Source organism: Grampus griseus (genome assembly GCF_964374135.1).
Source record: "Grampus griseus genome assembly, chromosome: 18".
Classification (NCBI taxonomy): domain Eukaryota; kingdom Metazoa; phylum Chordata; class Mammalia; order Artiodactyla; family Delphinidae; genus Grampus; species Grampus griseus.
Window position 1 is genome coordinate 47,016,246 of NC_139012.1, and position 23,053 is coordinate 47,039,298.

Below are 23,053 nucleotides of genomic sequence, written 5' to 3' on the forward strand. Positions count from 1 at the left end.
GATGGGCTAGGCATGAAGAAGTATGTACAAAAAAATAATAACTTTTAAATTCTTATGATGGCCTGAGCTACTTAACTAGAACCTCATCATTATGTTTACTCTTAACAAACTATATGGGATTTTTTTGTTTTTTTTTAAGGCAAATAAAATGTACTCACTGTTGCAGAACGTCCTGTCCCTTCTGAATGGAGCTCTCAGCCAACGACAGGCCACTACTAAGGGAGTTATTTGAAACTAAGGTGTAAAACTCTTGCCAGTATTTCCCAAGTTTAATGGAACTGAAAGCTATTAACACCAGAGTGTTTCTCACAAGGAGACAGATCAACTCCACTCTTTTTCTAGAGGTGTGATAGTGAAGCCTACTGCACATGATTCTAGAACAAACAGCATAGGTCCAGTAAAGTTCAGGAAATTAGGATCAGTAGGAAGGGGTAATAAACAAATACATCAAGAGATACCACCCACTAAATGTGAAAAGAAAATAAAGTTTAAAAAACAAAGTCAAAAGGATACAATGATGTTTAAGAAATAGAATGAAAACACAGAGATGACTAATAAATAAGGTGACAAAAGCAAGAGTACAGAAAAACACAAATAACCATGTAAGGTTAAAAAAGAAAATGGGCAACTGACGACTCGTTATGGTACGCAATCAAATATGTATCATAAATCCTCTTTTAGCCTATCACCAACAAAGTTCACAACCACTGACTTTAGAATTGGAAAGATGCATTGTAGGAGCTCCATCTGAAAGGGAATAAAGTCTATGGTGCAATAAGCAACATATTTTTCTGCCTTTTTAGGTATAGATGGAAGAGGCTCAGAAATTCACTAGAAACTAAAACAGAACTGTGTGCACTGTTGGTTTTTTTTTAATTCAAGAAGGATGCCTCTTCAGATTTATAAAAGTCTTTAAAACATACTGACATGAGTGCCTAGTCAAGGCACATGCCCAATATGATACTTTAACATCTTTGGGAACAAGAAATAAAACAAAACAAAAATATTCCTCATATTCATTTATTTTACTACTTTATTTCCTGTGCAATGAGTATATTAGCAAGTCTTCTGCACACATATGTGAAGGAATGGTAAAATTCAGTGCAGTTTGAAATTACAGTTTTAAAAATCTGGGTAAGTAAAGTAAATGAAAAAATAAAATTTACACTTGAAAGAGAACAAACCTTGCATCTATTAAATCAAAAATGTCAAAAGAAAAAATAAGTTCATCTGACAATCCTAGCCCCCTTCAGCTGTAGATCATACCCAGGATGCCTCCTAAGACTACTTTGAAGAAAAAATAAAAATTATACAACATTTAGCATAAGTCTAAAGCATCTCGGAATTTACTTCTCAATTGACCAGCACCATAATCCAGGAGTCCATCCTTTAAGTTGCTATTAATAAAGGGGAGACTTAGAAGATAAAAGATTAACATAATAGCTACTGGTATTATTCATGTACACAAAAAAGATTTTTCAAACAGTTATGCTAACTTGATTCTTAATATTTAAATAATATAAAGCTTAAATTGTTTTATTAATTGTAATTAAAGTTAGAAACAAATCAAAAAGACAGCACATCTTAGGTAATACCCTACCATGTTATTTCACTTTGGGAGTTATTTTACCTTCAATAAAAAGGAACATGAAATAACATGATGTACTTTCATTGCTCAATAAAGGAAAACTCAGATTACCCAGAAACCTTTTAAAGATATTTTTATATACAGTTCCTTTGAATAGATTACAATACATTAAATTATCAGATAGCAAAATTCAAGCAGTACTTTTGTACAGGTTCTTAAAATAGCATACTATTTTCTTAGTATTAATTTAATGGTGAAATAAAATGTCTCTTGAATAATATAGCCCGGTCAAAACTAGATCTCGAGATTTTCATAATAATCTCTTAGGTTTCATAATAATCTCAAATTCACAAACAGAATTTGGGATTCAGGAGGTAGATGTCAACAGTATTTAAGTTGATATATCAATGTATATGGCATCATTTATGAATGAATCATCTCTCCCTTTATGTCAGAAGCTTTCATATCTCTAGTAAAGTCCTTCTGTATAATCCAAAACCTCCTGTGCGAATTGTGAAAAGCTGGGTGATAGATTAAGAAATAAATAAAGCATATCAAATACAACCAAACTTTATTAAAACAGAGCTTAAAGATATTACATGGAATCCCCCAAATTCCATCACCTATAAGGTGAAAATTATGTTCTTAAATGGGGCTGAACTAGCTGTACAGTTTCCTTTTGATTTACTCTGTGTTTACACTGCAAAAGAAAATGAGCATTGCCTATAAGGCAATCTCAGAAAGGGAAGTGTCCCAAAATATGTATAGTGGAAGAAAATGTATTTCAGTATTTCACTGACCTTACTCAAATTATGCTTTTAGTGCAGAAATTTAAGTATGGTAAATTATACCCACTAAATTATTTAAGAACTTATTATCAGAAATGAAAAACCTTCTGGACTCTGATCAAATAGGTGCCTGCACTTTTTACTGGATACTAATTGGCAGAACCTCACTGTTACATAATTCTAATTTCCCTTTGAAGTTAATGGTTTCTATAACAACTGTCCTCTTTTTAATATCTATTATGATCTTTGATATCAAATACAAACTAGATATAGCCTAACTTTATTACTATATCATTAAAATTACTAATACATTTACATTACTAATAAATTTACATTTTACATTACTAATAAATTTACTAATACATCTAATACATTTAGGATCCATTTTAAGTCATTAATTTACATATCAAAACTCTCAATCTCTTTCCTCATAAAATAGGTTAGGGATTTTTTGGGGGGTAATATGTTTCTCTTTAATATTTTTATTAGTGGTAGAATACTTTGTTTTTTTCTGAACATTATTTGAATTTGAAAAGGTAATTTTCAAATGTGCTTCCCAGGATGTCATTATAAAATAAATTTTGCACAAAGTTACTTCAAAAGTAAAACTTGAAACTGATAATTCTTTTTTTAAAGTATGCTAAAATTGAAAAAGATATACATTATAATTATTTTTAAAAGAAACCCAAACCTATCTAAAAAGAAATTTACTTTTTAAATCAAGTAGATAAACAGATAGGAAATTTTAAATAGATAAAATTCATTAAATGACACTTTCTTCTTCTGTAATAATTTTATCTTCAAATAAGGTGAAATAAAATAAAGATCTAAACATTATTTAAATTAAAAATCAGTAAACAAAATTTTTCCCACTTATATCTTGTTTTAAAGCTTCAAGAGGTAAGAATGAACACTCCCATGAGATATTTAAGTTTGTTTCACATAATTGGAAATATAACTTTCTTCTAACTTTGTGGGCAGTACTTTTGTGTGTTTTGAGTACTAACATATATTCCTCACCCAGAACAATGCCTAGCACCTAACATACATACAATGAATATTTGTTGAATAAATAAATATGCTACAGAAAAACATTTAAGGTAGGTTAAAAGACAATAACAATCCATCTGTCACTTTCCAGAATTACTGCCCAAGTTGATGTGTATGCTAAGGTCTTAGAACTAACCATTATCAATACAATCATAATTTTTCTAGTTGGAACATTAACTGAACAAAGATCATTTCCTGATACTATGAACCTTTAAAAAGAAAGTTTAGAAATCAGCATGTTCTAAAACATTTCTTGGGATATATAAGTCTCAGTGGCATACAAGTCATAAATATTCTGGGAAATCAGGACTTGACACTGTCCTTCCAGGTTTAGAAAAGTGATTCAGAAGCAACAACACTCTAAAAACACAAAAGATTTGTCTGAGCAGCAACGCCAGGGTATTTTACAGTAATTCCAAATTGCCTGTGGCATCTTTTTACTGGTTTCTTGATATTAGTTTTAGAGTTAAAAAGAATAAATTTGAAAAGCGCTTGCAGGAAACACAAATAGGTTTCCTTTGCCCCTAATGTTTTCTCATACAGTGGTCAGAAATATAAAATAATATTATGGTTTTCTCCCTACATAGTTTTACAAATAATATGAGATTCCATAATGCTTCATTTACTTTGGTAAAATAAGGAAAATCCTGCAATATACAAAGAACATTAAAAAAAAAAAGAGGATTTATCCACTTAAGAATGAGCTGTGGGCTTCCCTGGTGGCGCAGTGGTTGAGAGTCCGCCTGCCGATGCAGGGGACATGGGTTCGTGCCCCGGTCCGGGAAGATCCCACATGCCTCGGAGCGGCTGGGCCCATGAGCCATGGCCGCTGAGCCTGTGTGTCCGGAGCCTGTGCTCCGCAACGGGAGAGGCCACAACAGTGAGAGGCCCGTGTACCGCAAAAAAAAAAAAAAAAAAAAGAATGAGCTGTGAATCTCACATTAATATATGAGAGAGTTTACTATAATAAAGACACTAAAATTAAGACAGAATATTTTACCATAGTTAAAAGATCCAGGTTTAATCTAGCTAGAAAAAAAAATCAAGTATGACATAACATAAGAAAAAGTTCAGTAGATCATTTTGGAGGAAATAACATATTTAATCATAATCAGAACATATATTTTTGCCATCTAAAATATCACCACTGAGTATGTTCTGGAAGTAAAAAGGTACATCCAGATAGAAGGGGAAAATAGAAATTTGTCTACAGACTGATTTAAGGCAATTAGTTCTTAAACTTCATGAGAAAAATATTAACAGATTTAAACTATTAACTTGATTTTTATTCTAATTTTCCATATAAGAAACTATTAACTTAGTCATTGAATCTCATTTCATGCTTTTTATTTAATAATTTATCCTTACACCTTTAAGAGACAATAAAGACAACTGATTTCTATAAAGATTTTTGGTTTATATGCAGGCTTCTTGGTTATTTTTCCTGCAAACTATTAAAAAAATTTCAATGAATGATCATTGCTACATTTAGGAAAAAAAGAGGTTTTCCAGAATCTTGTGCCAATAACTAACATAAACCTTAATAAAATATACAAAATCATTTCATAATTAAAAACAGTAATGTACATATGTAGTGCAAGAGTTGAAAAAAATTAAAAATTACACAGTCCATAGTGTGAGTGAATAATTGTGCTAAGGCTTCTAACATCTTGCTATACCTTTGCAGCTCTTTAATTTTTCTAGTATGACTTATCAATTAGAGTTACCTTCTTACTAGTATAGTGAATGTTTTGCTTGGATTAACTTAAAACTTGTTACAGTTCCCAAGTTACAAAAAGAAAAAGTGCTCATAGACCCCAACATCAGCACTCTCAGAGGATAAGAGAACTCTACACTAATTCTATGTTAAATGTACTGACAGCCACATAGATTGTTTTTCTTCAGAGGCTTTTTATGTATATGCGCACATATGTATTTTTTTAAAAATGGAGATGCGTTGGCTTCCCTGGTGGCGCAGTGGTTGAGAGTCCGCCTGCCGATGCGGGGGACGCGGGTTCGTGCCCCAGTCCGGGACGATCCCACATGCCGCGGAGCGGCTGGGCCCGTGAGCCATGGCCGCTGAGCCTGTGTGTCCGGAGCCTGTGCTCCGCAACGGGAGAGGCCACAACGGTGAGAGGGTCGCGGACCGCAAAAAAAAAAAAAAAAAAAAAGGAGATGGGTTAAGATACGTTAAGCTGGTGGCTTCTATTTATCAAGAAGGAGCTGCTTCTACAACTAAGTCAATTATTCACACAGATAAGGAAGAAAGGATGATCTTATCCTCAATAACACTGTTCATGATCCAAAAATATTTGCTGTATTAATTTATGCAAAATCATAAAACATCAACAATCACTTGGTTACTTGTAAATAGGAGAAAAGAAATACCAGAATCTCCAAAAGATTTAGTAATACTATCCTGCTTCTACCTGAAAAATATTTCACGTATCTTATGAAAGATTTTTAAGTTGACTGCAGAAAAAGTAAATAGGTAAAAAAAAAAAAAAAAAAAAAAAAGCACAATAAAGCCTAGAAGAGTATTCACAAGTAGGCAGGGATATGAAAGTACTGCTGTGGTTCAGAATCACTACATGGGCTGTCACGTGATAAATTTATTGTCCAGCTAAGTTTACAAAGACCTAAAATCAATAATAAAGCAACGAGGACTATTAAGGGGAAAAAAGGAAAAGTCACTGACTGTAGAAAGAAAATGATCACTTCAGTACCAAACACCTCTAAATGGAAAAGCTACAGTGAGGAATGAGAAATGTGCTCATAAGTTATGTCCACTCTGGAACAGAAAGAGGAAGTAGAGAAGAAACAAAGTAAAGAAACTTAAATTTTTCTTTAGGGAGAAAAGAATAAAATTAATCTTTTATTAAATCTCCTAAAAAAACACTAAATGTAAAAATTTTATTTTGACTCTGACTGTAATGGCCAAAAACACTGGCATCACATGATGAATAGCAAACTAGGGTTCAACTTCTACAAATAAAGACTCAATAAATACTTTTACCATCAAAACTACATTAAGATGTATTAATGAAAAAGAGAATAAATGAAAAGAGAATAAAAATAGCCATCACATGGGAATCAAAAGGGCAAAAGATATAGTTACATCAAGTTTCTCTAAGAAAAGATATAAATTGGACATTGATGGTATTTCAGTCTTTTAGGGAAAAAGCAGCTAAACTTTAGAGGATGAGAGTGAAGGAAAGGATCTCTTAAACGTATGAATGTTGTACTGTAAAATATAAAACAATAAGCTACCTAGAAAATGATCATTTTTCTAGAATAAAAAGGTAAAGAATAAAGATCTATGGACCCAAATATGATTGCTGCTACTAGGCTTTTTGTTGTTGTTTTATTTATCTTTTTTGGGGAGGCGAGAGGGAGCAGTGACACAGAGGTCATGACAGAAAAATCTAGAAAGACCAAAGCTAAACTAAACTAAAAGCAGCTCATGAGAATGTATGCTTCAATGATGAAGGCTACTGTCTAGATGATATAGTTTTCTAGTATATTTTTACATTTTAGGGAAACAGCAACAAATTAGGCTTCTAGTGATAAGTTTATTAACAGGTATCCACAAATTACAGAAAGGAAATAAATTTTGAAAAAAACTTTATGAAACAAATTCTAATATGCCTTGTCCTCCTGTTTTTGCCTAAATGTAGCTGAGAATCTATCTATGTAGTCACATAAGTCCTGTATAAAATGGACTCCATGAGGCCAATACAGTCTAAATTACATCAACAAAATCATTACAGCTTTGACATAACATTTGGCAACAAAATTAATCAAATAATTATTAAACAAAGATATTTAAATTTAATCTGCACATATACATATATAAATATACGTGTAGTAAATGGAGTATGAGTTCATATTTAAAGTGTTTTTCTTAATTTTACATGTAACTAAAATAATAAAGAATATACATGTATCCAACAGAGACTTAAATTTGACAACTGCTGGACATAATTTAGTCAAATTTAAAGTAACAAACTCGGAAAGAACAAAATATGCATAAAAACCCATAAAAACATATACACATTTTTGGCCAACATATAAATAAGGGCACCTATTTCCAAAGCATAATATAACAAAGCATTATACAAGAGAAGCAATTGCAATGCATTCATTTTTACTGTAGTTCAATGTAATTATTAAATTAAAATCTTACTTTAGGAGTAGCTGGTTTTAAGCAAATTCAAAATATTTTTCCACTGGCAAATTTCGTATTACTATGACTAATCTTTTAGAGCTATGTATTTCTTTCAAAACAGCTTATGCCTTTGTACAGAATTTGGATCACGTACCCATGCCTCTGTCTGAATGGGCCTGATGTTGCTTAGTAGCACCTCTTCATAGTTTCCATAATCAATGAATTTAACAACTGCTGTCATACCTGAAGAATGAAGAGCTTCAACTTCTGCTCGGTAAAACTGAGGAGACAAAAAGGAATTTTAAATATGACAATCAATATTGTCTACAAAGGGTGATACATGATGGAAATGTAAATACTCAAAATGTTACAATATTTGTATTTTTTGAAAGCTCATTTTTTAAATCAATTTTTATTGAGACATAATTGACATATATCATTGTATTAGTTTTAAGTGGACAACATAATGATCTGATATATGTATATATTGTGAAATGATTACCACAATCAGTCTAGTTAGCATCCATCACCACATATAGTTACATTTTTTTCTTATGATGAGAACTTTTAAGATTTACACTCTTAGCAACTTTAAAATATACAATATGTTAAAGAAAATAATTTTTAAGAGAATAATATTTTTAAGAAAGAAAGCTTACCTTTGGATAATCATAAATTGGCTAAGAAAAAGAGAGAAATTCTCTCAGCCATGTGAGTTCTGATATACGTACACTGAGCAGTAGTAAGATTTCAGAACTAAGAGGGTCAATAGAGAAGAACATTCACATGCTAATGGGTGTAAAAAGAACTAGTGTTATGTTTTGTTGTTAGCCATTGAAGCCCTTTGACTAAAACTGGTAAGATGATTCTTATGTACTAATCAGAATATTTAAGTATGGAGCAATGTATTTAAAAAACAGAAATACATGACAAAAAAAAAACAAAACAAAGAAAAAGGCTCATTGTTGCAGTCATACAGGCAGCTGTGGTGAAGGAGGGTTTTCAGGTAAAAAGTAAGCACATTACTTATACCCAGGATTTATAGGATTTGAGACATTGTAAGACCGGACACTTTTATTTCATCTGTTTACCCAGTGTTCCTTGGCTCTTGGAAGCAACACACATTAACAAACTCACTAGGAACTGAATTTACGTAACAACTACAATTTTTAAATTTATCTGTTGAGGTAACTGGGAGTAGGTCAACTGATTGGAGTATTCCCTCCACTATAGGTCAACCCATTCAGGACTCAAATTATACATCTGAACGTTGCTTAGTGAATATGATATGGAAACGAAAAACTCATAAAACTCTTATTTACTCTTAAGAAATGTTTTCTTCAAACTAGGGCAGTTGGATGCTCTAATATAACACTCGAACAGTAACCCTTAATATAACAGGACCCTATAGGACCTTCCCAGGACAAACACCCCTCTCCCTCCATGTCCTCCACCTGCCCCTTGTCTGTAGAAAAACTTTAGCCAAAGAATAAATTTAATCAGAGAAGTGAGAAAATGCAGAAACAAAGGAAAACAGTCAAGCAAGACAAAAAAATAATATTGATAGTTTAGCCATTAAGCAAAGTCAAGGACCTTTAGTTTCTCCTCCAGGGCTATAGATAAATATTCTGAGCTGTATCCTTTGAGCTGTTTTGCAGATACTGAAACCCCCACCAGGTAGAAAAAGTTAACCACGGGCTTCCCTGGTGGCGCAGTGGTTGAGAGTCCGCCTGCTGATGCAGGGGACACGGGTTCGTGCCCCGGTCCAGGAAGATCCCACATGCCGCAGAGCGGCTGGGCCCGTGAGCCATGGCCGCTGAGCCTGCGCGTCCGGAGCCTGTGCTCCGCAACGGGAGAGGCCACAACAGTGAGAGGCCCGCGTACCGCAAAAAAAAAAAAAAGTTAACCACATGATGACTAGCCATGACATAAGCTGTTCCATCTTACACAATTCCAAGAACTGGCCTCAAGAAAATGGGAACACACCGACGCTGGAGTTGAAGATTACTTGTACTTAAAACAATCATATGATGCTGATCAGGTCACTGCATGACCAATTTCAAGATGATTGCTGGAGCTGACTACTGTTCTGCATGTAGCTCCCCTCCACCAACCCCTCCCTCCACACGTACATCCCTGAAAGTCCACTTTAAAAGCTCTTGCCCCCTGATGAGCAATGGGGAGTTAGTTTTTTGGGACACAAGTCCATCTTCTTCCCAGGACTGCCAGCTTCCTCAATAAAGCCATCTTTCCTTTTACTCAACACTTGTCTCTCGAGATTTGGCTTTCAAGCTATGAACAGAAAAGCCTGAGTTCAGTAACATTAATAGGCTCACCAGAATCAAAAAATACTAAACACAACAAAAATTCTTAATCTTCTAAAATAGCAGTTACTCTGGGTATATCAGGAAAGAACCTGCTTTCACTGAGTTTTTTTTTTAAATAAGTGATGCCTTTTTTTAAGTCTTTATTGAATTTGTTACAATATTGCTTCTGTTTTATATTTTTTGGTTTTATGGCCCCAAGGCATGTGGGATCTTAGCTCCCCGACCAAGGATCAAACCCTCACCCCTTGCATTTGAAGGCAAAGTCTTAACCACTGGACCGCCAGGGAAGTCCCTGTTTTCACTGATTAACTAGTATACTTCATACTACAAAAGTTATTAAGTTAATCCATCATATTTTCCTTTCCAGATCTGGATGCTAGCAAATTTCGAGATACCATGCTAGAATTTTCCTTATCTTAGAGTTCTTAATATACATTCACATCTCTCCCTTCCTCCTTTATTTCTTAGCCTTACGCTTCTGTGTTCTGTAAATTGCTGTATTTCTGGACCCATGCTTCAGGTGTAAGCTTCTTAGATAATTAATGTCAGTTCAGGTAAGTTCAACAGGTAAGTTCAACAATGACAGCCAGTCATAATACATCCTAGGGAAACAAATAACTTGGCATCCTTTCAGGAACTACATGTGAAAAATGAATTCTATATAATGTGGAAAGTACTGCAATAAAGGTGTAGTGATATGGCACTTAATAAAGCTGAGGAGTTCAGGAAAAGCTTCCTGGGGCACATGACAATGGATACGGTCTTCAAGGATGAAGAGTATTTAGCCAAGTTAAGAACTGAGGAGGGTGTTCCAGGGAAAGTTACAGAGACATGAAACATGAAGAAAAGGATAGGAAACAACAAGCAGTTTTAAATTAACTATGGCATGATGGGTCAACCAACAGGACAAGAAGGTAAGGACCAGCTGATAGAGGCTCTATATGCATGCTAGAGGCTACAAGTGAAAGATTTTAACTAGGAAGAATGACATATGCTCTAAGACCAAGATCACAGTGTTGGCAGTTTCAGTGACAAGTTTAAGAGGAATAAAATTTAAGGCAAGGAGACCAATTTGGAGGCTGTTACAATACCCCAGTTGAAAGAGCTGAACTAGTTATGGCAGACATACAGGGAGAAAAAGCATTGTCCCAAATGCTCAAATCCTTCTATGGAAGTAAAGCTTGAGAGAAGGCAAGATATCATGAGGAATATTTTAAATGATACTAACTGATTATTTCCAGAACATCATTACAATGCAATTAAGATTATGCTTTCTTAATGACAGTTATAGGCAATGCTTTCCCTAAATCTTTACCTTAGTCTCTGGCTAGAAAATTGGAAAGTTGACTATTCTTGAAAAAACACTTAAAAGTTATCTCTTAAATTAGGTGGTTTCAGAAGATAACTAATGCCATCTCTTTCAGAGAGTGAATATTTATCTTATTTGCTTAAAGGTGCATCTATACAGAGCCTACAGTCCTTCACTCTAAACTGAATGTATACATCCACGTAAATTCAAAGTAGTCATCTTAGACGATCATCCAATTATTCTAAGAATACTCTAAAAGCTCAAAACATTTTGGGAAATATTAGGCACTATCTTTCAGAAGCTATATGACATTACTTTGAATATATTCAGTAGAGGCAATAGATGAATTCAGTATCATTGATTTTCTGAGAAAATTACAATTGAAAGTAAAGCTTTAATAACAATCTCATCAGGTATTTGAAGGCATTTGGGTAACAGCACAGATAAAACTATCTGATATATCCCAAGCACCTAACGCTTAGCAGCTACTCAATTATGGTCTGTTGAATACTCAATATTTGTTGAAGAACTTGTCTAAGTGTAATATCTAAATATCTTAGGTCTGTTATTCTCTGTTGCTTCATTTGTTTCTGGTCTTTCATATTCTCTCTCTCTCTCTCTTTGTATTTTTAACCATGCCTCATAATTTTTTATAGGATACCAGACATTGTAGATGAAATACTATGAAGAGGATCTGTATAGAAAATGTTACTTTTCCCCAAAAGAGGATTATATTTTGGGGGGCAGGCAGATAGAGTACAAGGAGATATCCTTAATCATGTAAAGGGCTGATTTTAGGCATTGTACTGGCTTGTTTGTATTTTGCACTTACTACTAGGGCACAATCCTTATGGGATTTCAATGGAAAGCCTGAGTCTTTTACCAAGCCTTTCAAACATTATTAATTATTAATCATTTACTTCCTCTGCTCGTCAAGGTCACCATCAACTCCACACTGTCCAATGCAAACTAAAATTTCCATCCTCACCTTAACCTTTCACAGAAGCATCTGACAGAAGTGAACCCTCCCTCTAAGGTAGACAATGTTAGTTCTATAAACTAACACTGATGTCCAACTACTTCTTGCCTCTACCATAATGGAGAAACAGTTAAGCATAAGTAACCCCTCACTAGCCAAATCAAACAGTTGTTGTATTTTGGAAAGTGAGTGGTCTCAGCTGCAAGAGTAAGAGTCTAGATAGTGAAGAACACCTGTACTTGCTTTCCAAGTCTCCCTAATAGCCAAGGAGAAGCCAAGTGAAACAGTTCCAACCAATGAAATTTGTCTGTTGGTATTTCTGGGAGGGCTTTTGCTTTTCTTGAAAAAAAGAAAAGACACAGCTAGTGCTGTCTCCTCCTCTGCTTTTAGCCTTGAATAAAAACTTGACAGTAGAGATGCTGCTTCTAGACAAATGTTATCTCACATTCATACCAAAACCTTAAAAGACTACGCCATCTAGTTGTACCTGGACCCCTCCTTGCTGCTATCATTAGATAACACCTCCTGATCCCAAGCCCTACAGCATCTTTTAAAAGATCCAACCACACTTCCTAGCCTGAATTTCAGTTCCTTGAAATTTTCAGTTAACTTTACTTCCACCACTCCTTTTAGCCACACACAGGCACACCCTTATCAACTGAAACTACTCTACATATGAAATATTTATTTCAAATATGTTTTGACTTGATCCTCACATCCACCTAGGTCCCTCACACTATAACTCACCTCTGTTTTTATTACCTTGCTAATATCTCCAGTCCCCTAACTACTCGACTTTTTTCCTGTGTAAGTGCCCCCTTGAGAATGAACTAGTTAACAAAGTCAACAAATAATTATGAAATCCCTATGAGAGAGGAACAGGGCAATAGAGGAAAAACTAGAGATACATGGTCCTGCCTTCAAGGAACTTAAAATCATGGTAGGGGAAAGAGTTATTCAATGCAGGAACCAAAACCAAAAATACTTACAAACTGTAATAAGTTTTAGAAAGTGAACAAGGCACTGATTGAGAAAGACAATAATGTAGAAGGGATGAGGGGGCAGAAAAGAAGGGCTTCTTCTAGAAAGTATATGAGCCAAGTCCTCAAGGATCAGAAGAGTAGTTGGTGGAAGAGCATGTTGGGCAGAAGGGGAAACATGTACAAAGGCCCTTCTCTCTGAGGGTCCCTCTGTCCTCTTCCCCTTCCTGTTTGCACTGTGTTGGTCCTCTCCCTCTCAGCCAGGCTCTTTTATCTGATGCACTGTATTCCTTCTCAACCTCATCTTCTTTTTTTTTTCACGATTTCCCTCTTTCCCTTTTAGCCAGAATATAATGTAGAACTGAAGACTGTTTAAATGATTTGTTTCTTAGATTATTTATTATTAGCTAAATAATTAACCTTCCTGCTCTTAATTTTTTTAAAGTAGGCTGACTGTGTATTTATCTTTAAATTAAATGAAATCTGCAGAATTTGTGTCATTCAACTGATTTTCTCCCTTGTGAATCAGTATAATTTTACTAGAAAGAAAATATTAATAGTTCAGTTGATGATAACTGAAGTAACTCATCAACTTCACTTAATCACTTTTACAATACTTTTCTGATATGCGGGTGAAAATCAAACTTAACATAACCAAATCCTATGGGACTCCTAAGCCTCCATAAAAAATATTAAATATTTTGTTTTCCCTTTGATAAGTTATATATGTATACATCTATTCAAAGACTTTACAAACTAGTACAATCACAGAACACAACTCAGTCCCAAAGTAATGGCTTTCTATGGTCTCACTAGCCTGTTACATTCAGTACTATTAGTATTTAATAACTTTATAACATGCATACCTTGTTGTCTTCCCAATAAAGTGCTAAACATTCATCTCCAGGTTTCCACAGTTTTGCATACTCCATAGGAATAGATGATTCAAGTACTTTTTCTGGTTTAATTGGCCCAGATCTTCTTTTGGGCCCACTATTGTAAAATATTTTATCATCATAGGGTGTAGCTGTGATGGGTCCTGCTGGCTTAATAGGTCCTACTCGCCTTCCCTTCAGTGGCATTTCTGTCTCTCCATTTGGAACACCAATGAAACTATTTGTTCGGACAGGATTCTGGTAATCAGCATTTACATTAAAATGTTTTTCAATTTTTACACCACTAAAAGCTTCATTATTTATTGTTCGTGGTTTCCTATCATAAAAATGATCAGGATTTGTTGTTTGGCTTTCTCTTTTCCCACGTTTTTGATTATTATAATCTATGGATTCTTGAGGAAGTGGATTTTCTTTTGCCTCTGCATAGGACGGAACTTTTCCTGATTTGCTTTGCATAGAGTTATCCCTTTTTTTAAATGCAGCATCATTGTGCTGGGAACTTAAAGGGTATGAAGTATCTTTAGTTCTATCATATCTAGAATATGGTCTATCACACTTGATTCTCTCTTCAGCCCATACTTCAGATCCTGAAGAAGTACTTGGTCTTTCAGAACCTCTGTTTCTAGGTAATCCACTGCCTTCTAAAACTGACTTTGAATTTTGGATGTCTCTTTGAAAACGAGGAGGTTTTTCATTCCTTGGCTGTCTGGTATCATTTCGAGGAAGATATCTTGGTTGATTATTATCTTTTACTCCATTTTGCTCAGTATTTGACAATCTGTGTTGTCCTTGATGAAACTGCTGTGGCTGTGATTTAGGTTCTGAAAAGTAAAAGTATATCATATGCATATTAAAATGAAGACTCTGTATTAATACTTAATTATCAAACTACTATTTTAACATCTTCCACTATCTTCCCACCTCATTATCTTAATCCCTCTTTACTTTGTTAGAGTCCTGTATTTCTAATGTACAGTTTGCCTGGTTAGCCACATTAGTGAAGTAAAGCAATGATATGAACCATGAATAAATGGTGGATAATTCAAAAACAAGTTGTCTTTGTCACTGAATATTTGCACTGTTATAACATAGCCAATCTATATATGCTATTCTGGTAATTCATTTCCCAAGCCAGTAATGAAATAGAACTGCAACCTGATAACACAGAAGCTGCTATAAAACTGTACAAGTACAACCCTTGCTCAAGTCCTTTCTGAATCCCAGTCCCATTTAAAATGTATAGCTATCATTGTCAGTCAAGTTCTAGTCTTTGCCAAAAAAAAATATTTCTCAAATCTTTCTGGATCTGGAATTGCCAAGTGCTTGGATTACAATTAGATATTTACTATAGACCTATCAAAGTAATTAAGAACAGGTACTACTTGGAAATATAGAAAAAAGTGTCAAAGATATGATTAAGCAAAATAGTGCAGATAATGTCCAACTAGAAATCAAAATCAGTAACATGGTAAATATATACTCATAATCTGATGGTTATATTTCACATAATGATTTTTATTCTACTTCAGTTTGTACTGTGTCACTTACTCTTTCTTCCTCCATTGTTTCACACAGCATGTCTATAACACTATTACCAATCATATTGACTGGTCTTTGGTGTACACATCTTGTTTCTCTTGTCATACACTATAATCAATATGCAGATCAGGATTAATCTTACATTTCCCCACGGTCACAATACTTCTTAACAGGGGCACTATTGACATTCTGGGTGAGAATGTTTCCTGTATTTGCAAGAAAATTAACTTCTTTGACCTTCAGATACTAAATCCTAAAGCATTCTCCCTCAGGATTCCTAGTCACTGTGACTACTCAAACTGTCTCCATACATTTCCAAACACCCACTGGAGGAAAAAAGGTACCAGATAAAATGTTTAGATCAATAGGAATAAAGAGAAGACCTTTAAAAGTTCCTGAATGACAAAGCAAGTCAAGACGAAAGATCAAGGCTCAAAATGAAAAGAAACTTCTCAATGGAACCACTGGAAGCTAGAAAGCAATCTAACAGACTTTAAATGTCTTTGAAATTAAAGGAGAATTATTTTCTAAGTACAATTCTATATTCAGCCAAACCACCCATTAATTGTGACAAAGAATAAAAATTTTTCAAATATGCAAGATCTCAAATAATAGCCAAGACCATCTACAGAGACATTTTTACAAAATCACTTTTTCCCAAGATGGGCTTTATAAATATAACACAAATATCTTATTTTTAAATCACTGTAGTCAATATTAATTTTTTCTTTAGAGAGAAGAAAAGTGGACACAAATGAGCATTTTCAGCAGAAAGCATGTTTTGGCATTTGTTCCAGTCATTATTAGAGAATAAAGGCAGCAGCCGTCTCTTGCTGACAATCTGCTATGTATTAGGTACCCCACACTAGCACTTTATACACATTATCAATAGTCCCCACAGTAGTCGTAACATACAGGTATTGTGAGGTTTATTTAATAGAGAGAGGTAAAGTCCTTTATATATTGAATTGAAGAAATTTTTCAGCTTCCAAAATAAATCAAATATGAAGGTATTTTATTTCCTGACAAGGTTTGAATAGATATTCGGGGAGTAAGCTTTTTAGATCTGTTTAGGGATCAATTTTTCAAAATTATTCCAGTTAGGAACACCAAAATCTATGATGATCAGGAAATACAAATAACTTAAGTCATCATGAGAGTAACTGAGTATCCTGGACTACAAATGGCAGTTGAATAACCATATATACGGAATGAAGGCTTCAATTAGGCTTGGTAGGTGTGGGAGAATTTGATTTCAGTTCTTCTAAAAGAAGAAAAAAGGTAAAGATTTCCTAATCTATTTTAACTGAAGATGTACATTAGATTACAGAATAAAACAATTAATTTTACTACTAAAGAATATAATTCATTTGCATTATTATGCTGAGGCAATATAGTGAGAGAAGAATCTATAAAGGAAACTGCTTTTTAAATAAGAACACCTTAAAAAAAATAAACTCGATGAGGCAGAAGATAAAATTGTGCTTTTAAAAGAACATAGTTTTCGGGCTTCCCTCGTGGCACAGTGGTTGAGAGTCCGCCTGCCAATACAGGGGACACGGGTTCATGCCCCGGTCTGGGAAGATCCCACATGCCACGGAGCAGCTGGGCCCGTGAGCCATGGCCACTGAGCCTGTGCTCCACAACGGGAGAGGCCACGACAGTGAGAGGGCCGCGTACCGCAAAAAAACACACGAAAAAACACATAGTTTTCATATACATCCATTTAATTCCAAAATAAAATAACAGTAAGCCAAGGAAGGTCCTTAAAGGTTTCATCATTCTTGGATTTCCTTAAACCTAATACCTTTTATCTTAGGTAGTTAAGTAATGATGTCAGATATAAAGTAAATATTTTGAAACTGAACTAATCTATTAAATAAATAAAAAAATATGCTCAATCACTAAATTCTGGAATGGTGATTTTAAATAAATTAAGAAATAGCCCAAAAGTCAAATAGAAAGCTCCTCAACTCTGCATCATTCAATTCTGAATCTAGTGGCTCTCTGCCACCTTTCGTGAGGAGGCATGATTATCCCAAGCCACCAAAATACTAATTGGCACCAGGGGCCAGGTCTACAGTCACTCTAATAGGAATATACTGAGACACTCTTCTGTATAGGAAGGAGAATAAAATGCATCACTATTTTTTTCTTTTTTTTAATGACCTGAAGGGGAAAGATGAAACAAAACAAAAGCATAAATGGAAATTGGTAACATTTAATATTAAATAGGAGGAAAAAAAAAATTAGCAAAAAAATGACAGAAAAATTCATCACAAAATAGATAAAACTGTGAAAACATCTAAAAAATTAAAGTGATACAAGTCTATATGATAAAATTAATCAAAGACTACTACATGAGTTTCATTTGCCTTGTAATAAAATGTTCCTATTAGACCAGATCATGAGTTTCAAAATTCATCTTTACAAGATAATTGATTACAATGTTTTACAGCCCCATGATTTGAAATGCAAGGATCATTAAGAACGAATTTACTAATTGTCACAAATTATTTGGGTTTGTACCTAAGAATATGCTTAATTAATCAGGTATCTTAAAATATTAATACTTCTTTGCAGAGTATTCATTCTCCAGTCACAGTTGTACCTGCTTTTAATAGTAAAAAAACAGGTATATTTTGTTTCCCAGGATGACTCTTCATTTTATTCTGAGACACCTACCTGAAGAAATGACTTAATTAAGAGTTTACTACGTACCTGACTCTACTTTAAGGTCTTTTGACTACATTACTTCATATAATTCTCCCAACCACGCTGAAGGGCAATATTATTATCCCCATTTTACAAGTGAATTAACAGAAAGCAAGGCTAACAGCTAGAAAATGTTGAAGCCAGAGCTTAACTCAAATCTAACTGAAGCAAAAGCCCACGATTTTCTCATTATGCCAACCTGCCTGCTCACAGGAACAAAACAGAATGTAACCAACATGTTAACTACAATTTTATCACCTACATTTGTTCATTTCTGGTGCAATGCAGAAATCACAAAAGCTCTTTAGCAAAACCAAAGGAATGGCCATTTATGGGCTAGATACTATTTTTAAAAAGTCATAGTACCACAGCATAACAGGTTACCTACTAATGCAGACATTAATTCAAGAAGAATGGTTAAAATTATTGCTGAGTAATCCTTCAATAAATAAAGCAAAATAAAAACAAATCATTAAAGATACTTGTTACAAAAAGATGGTATTAACTGATTAGTACATGAATTCACATTAAAACAGAAGCATAACATTTTCTAATATTTCTATGTTTATATATAAACCCGATTACATTTTTTTTCACATCAAAATTTTCAACTAATTTTCTCATTTACACAAATCAGGGCTTTTGTGTAAAATATCATTAGATATTGTGTATATTCTGTAATGATCACAAAACTCTTTGGCTATAAAATTTTATCTATCAGCTCAAAATTTATACTTTGCGTCCTCTGTAAAAAGTTACTTCCTCTATAAATTTATTCTGTATGAATTCTGACTTAGATTAAAAAGGTTAAGACAAGGAACTATGTTTCATTCTTAGCGGGTACATATAAACACAAGTGGTTATTAAATGATTATGTTCTCCATATAGTAAAAAATAAACTGTAGCCTTTTAAAAATATTATGTTATAGGAAGAGAAATTGCCCATTACCCCAAGCCTAAAGCATAACTTTTTCATGCTATATTAAATACGTCCTTTCTTACCACTCTCTTCAAAATAATCACTTTAACATCCATAGAACATTTATCTATTGGATATCCTTCAGCTTGTCTTCTAACCCCACTACTTCACTGACACTATTTTTGTCAAGGTCTCCAATCAGTGGTGTGTTGGAGCCAGTCTGAATATTGAACAAAAACAGATTATTAAGTTTTCAGAAAATCTGCAATCTGATTGTAGATTGAAATTAGCTAATTTTTGATGGCTTGAAATTAGCCATAGTGGAATATTTATACCACAGAAATCAGGAAAAGCTAAAAATCAGAGCATACCTCCCCTGCCTCCCACCTCTTCCCCCACAGCCAGTTGTTAAACATTCACCAGCACACTCTTAATGCTATGTAAACCCAATGGACACCTCCCATCCTTACCTCTGTTTCTACTCCTCCTACTTTTTGGCAGCTGTTTTCTCAGTTTCCTTTGCTGACTCTTCCAGCTCTATTCAATCTCTAAATTCTACTGCCTGTTGAGTATCTCTCCTTGATTTTTGAAAAACATATCTTTAAAAAGTGTATTTCAAACTCACAGTAAGCCAATTTTCACCAACTTTCTATACATTACCTTTAAATTTTTTCACTAAAGTTATCCCTAAATCCACATGTAAATTTCTATATACAATTAATTTTTAAATTCAAATAACTACTAACTTTACATTAATAATCCGGACATTACCTGTGCAGCACTGTGGCATATTTTCACTTTCCACCTGCTATTTTATCTAGAACCTTAAACTACCTGGATAATGTCAGGTGCTATGCTGTCAGAATGCTTAAAAATCTAGGGACCACAATGTCATAACAACACAGATCAGAGCATTTCAAAGTAATTCTAGCTAAGGACCAGGGTTTTTGTTGTAGTTATTGGTTTTGGTTTTAATTTCCAATCAACTGTTGACTGTCACTTTTGTAAAATGCAGTAACAAATATTGAGGCATTGACAAACTACTAAAAGAGTTTCTGAATACTTACTCTCAATTTCAGTACTTATCTGTACTTATTCAAAATCAGACACTATATCAGTATCACTGGTACAGACTATTCACTGTTAAGGTAACAAGTCCACATTATGGAATTAGAAACAACTATCTCAAGTTAATCTTAAAGCACTATCTAGATATGTGGGGTAAATTTGCACTTCAAAAAAAAAAAAAAAGGAATGGTAGAAAGAAATCAGTCCTATAAGAAAAAATCAAGGACTGGGAAGGTCATACTGGTGGTTAGGGATAGAGAGAAAGTGACAGGCAGTGGATAGATAACTATACATTTTCTCTCTTTTGCTAACAGCTTATGACTATTCACATAGCAATCATTCATCCCTGGCTTCCAAGTAAGCATTCCGCCATCAATTTCAATCAATCAGTTGCATAGGGAAATGAGGAGGAATGTTGTTTGATGCAACTGGATGTAAACATGCACAATACTCAATACATGGGCGACGTAAACATACACGATACTCAATACATGGGCAATCCTTTCTTGAGGAAATCCTTCACAAGAACATCTAGGCTAACACATACACATTCTCCTTGTCTTCTTGACCTAGTTTTCTGGCCTTCCAATAAAACTGTTACCATTCTATCATATTCCCTTCCTGTATCCCTATTCTTCATTCTTTAAAATTCAAGCTATAAATCTATAAGTCAAACTATTTAAACTGACTTGAAACTTGATTAAATGAAAATAAAACAAAACCAAAAAAGACACCTACCAACCATCCAAAGCCTGCGACTTCATACGCATTACTCACCAACCATTAATATTATACCTGCTACCATCTAAATATATTACATCTGAATATTATGTGGAATTTGAAATTATGCAGTACCATTAACCAAGAAAAATGCTACTTCTCACAAAATCCACAGAAAATAAAGAAATGGAACTCCACAAAAATAGTATATGTAATATAATCTGAATTTTATTCTGCCAACAAGAAGAGTCAATGGAGCATTTTAAGCAAGGGGGTAGTGGGATCAAATTTGTGTCTTGAAAGATCACTGTTTGCAAAATGGAGGATGAGATGATAAAGTTCTGCAAAAAGTCAGCGGAGGGTTGATGAGGGCCTAAAGTTGGGTAGTAGGGGAGGAGATGAGGACACAATGAGTGGAGGATGCTATTGCTACTACTGCTAATCACAATGATGTTAACGATGATGATAGTGGTGGTGGCGGTGGTGTTAGAACTACCATTATATGGAGGCCTATGTGCCAAACACTGTGCTTAGCACTTTTATGCATAATCTAATTTGATCTTCTCAATAACTCTAAACTTAGGTGGTGCTACTGTTTCCCCATTTCCCAATAATGAAATTAAGGTTTCAGAGATTATATAACTTTCCCAAAGACATACAACTAGTAAAATACAAGAGCTGTGAGTTAAGTTAGTGGTAGAATCAGTTGTATTTATCTGCCACAGCATCCATTCAATTCTCCTCTTCTTTTGGTAAAAGAACTCTGCTTTCAGTGATAACTACTCCCTCCCCTCTAACATATAATCCAGAATCAATTAAGATGTCCTAAGCTCTCCTGACTAAGAAGGAGGCAGATATAGACATTAGAAGATGGAAGGTCTTTTTTCTGTCTGATATTCCAGGTATAAGGGCCATTTGATTGTTTCTGAGAAATATTTTTTTTTTATTACTTTTTCATATTATGAATGGAGATTTGACACCAACAACAGTCAAGCAGACCATCCAAGTCTCTTTGTACTCCTATTTCAGCTGCTTCACACACACAAATGCCAGCATCTCCACTGGGAGTTGAGCTTGGGGAATCAATAATCATATGATGAAAGGTATTTATCTTTTCCCAGAAAAAATGTGCTTGGAAAATTAAGATAAGTGTTTTTACGTGCCTATCTTTATATGTCATTATGCCCCCTTATATACATTGGCCTTATGCTATACCTGGTGCTACCTGAGCCAATCTTTGCTTCCACGTGAAGACAGCCCATCAACACACAATTCAGAGACAGAGAAAGACCTTCCACTTATATAAGCCAATAAATTACTTTTTTTGCATATTTGGATTTCTGTGGCTTACAGCTTAATGTAAACTAATGCAGAAATTAGTGCCAGGAAAAAGAGTGATACAAGTGACAGATCTAAAATGTAAAACTTGTTTAGTAAAGGAAGGGTGCAAGGTAGTGAAAGCTGCTTCATCCCCTAAGAGAAGTTGGCACTCCTCATTGTTTGGTTAAACTGTAGCCTATTGTCTTGGAACTGAGACCACCTAACTAATGAGGCCAATGCTTTAGAGAACTTGGTATGAAAATGTCAGGGCGATGAAAGGTGTTGGTTACTTCTTATTGCCTTCAGTAAGTCCTACAAGAAAGCAACAAGCTGGCAAGCTTGAAAGTAGAAAGGACACAGATGGAACTAGCTATGAGGTGCTCTTCTCAATTATACCAACAAGCCAAAAGGACTGTGACTCAGATAATCATGCTTCTTGAGAGATTACAGAATTCTATGAACCAAGGAATAAAAGAGGAAAAGTAGAAGATGAGACTGGGTCCTGGAAAGGGGAAGCTTGATCACCTATGACCATGTCCAACATTTATGAATGTTGGATGAGTTCTTAGTTCCTATAATTGTTTAATTTAAATCTTATCCTTTTCATAAAAAATATCTCTATTTGAATTCTGTTCATATTTTTCTAAGTGTTTACCCTTTATACAACTGGGTCATATTCTCTAGTCT

The 23,053-nt window shown here is 34.3% G+C and overlaps 1 protein-coding gene across 2 annotated transcripts in view; it reads right to left on the minus strand.

Moving 5' to 3' along the window:
- TDRD3 (tudor domain containing 3) overlaps positions 1 to 23,053 on the minus strand; it is a 200,800-nt gene that overhangs the window by 33,064 nt on the left and 144,683 nt on the right. For both annotated transcript variants that reach the window (XM_082675520.1, XM_082675521.1), the window contains exons 11-12: positions 14,056 to 14,906; positions 7,749 to 7,874 (exon numbers count right to left, since the gene is read on the minus strand). In XM_082675520.1, coding sequence (XP_082531646.1) covers positions 7,749 to 7,874; positions 14,056 to 14,906 — 977 coding nt within the window. The remainder of the gene's footprint in view (positions 1 to 7,748; positions 7,875 to 14,055; positions 14,907 to 23,053) is intronic.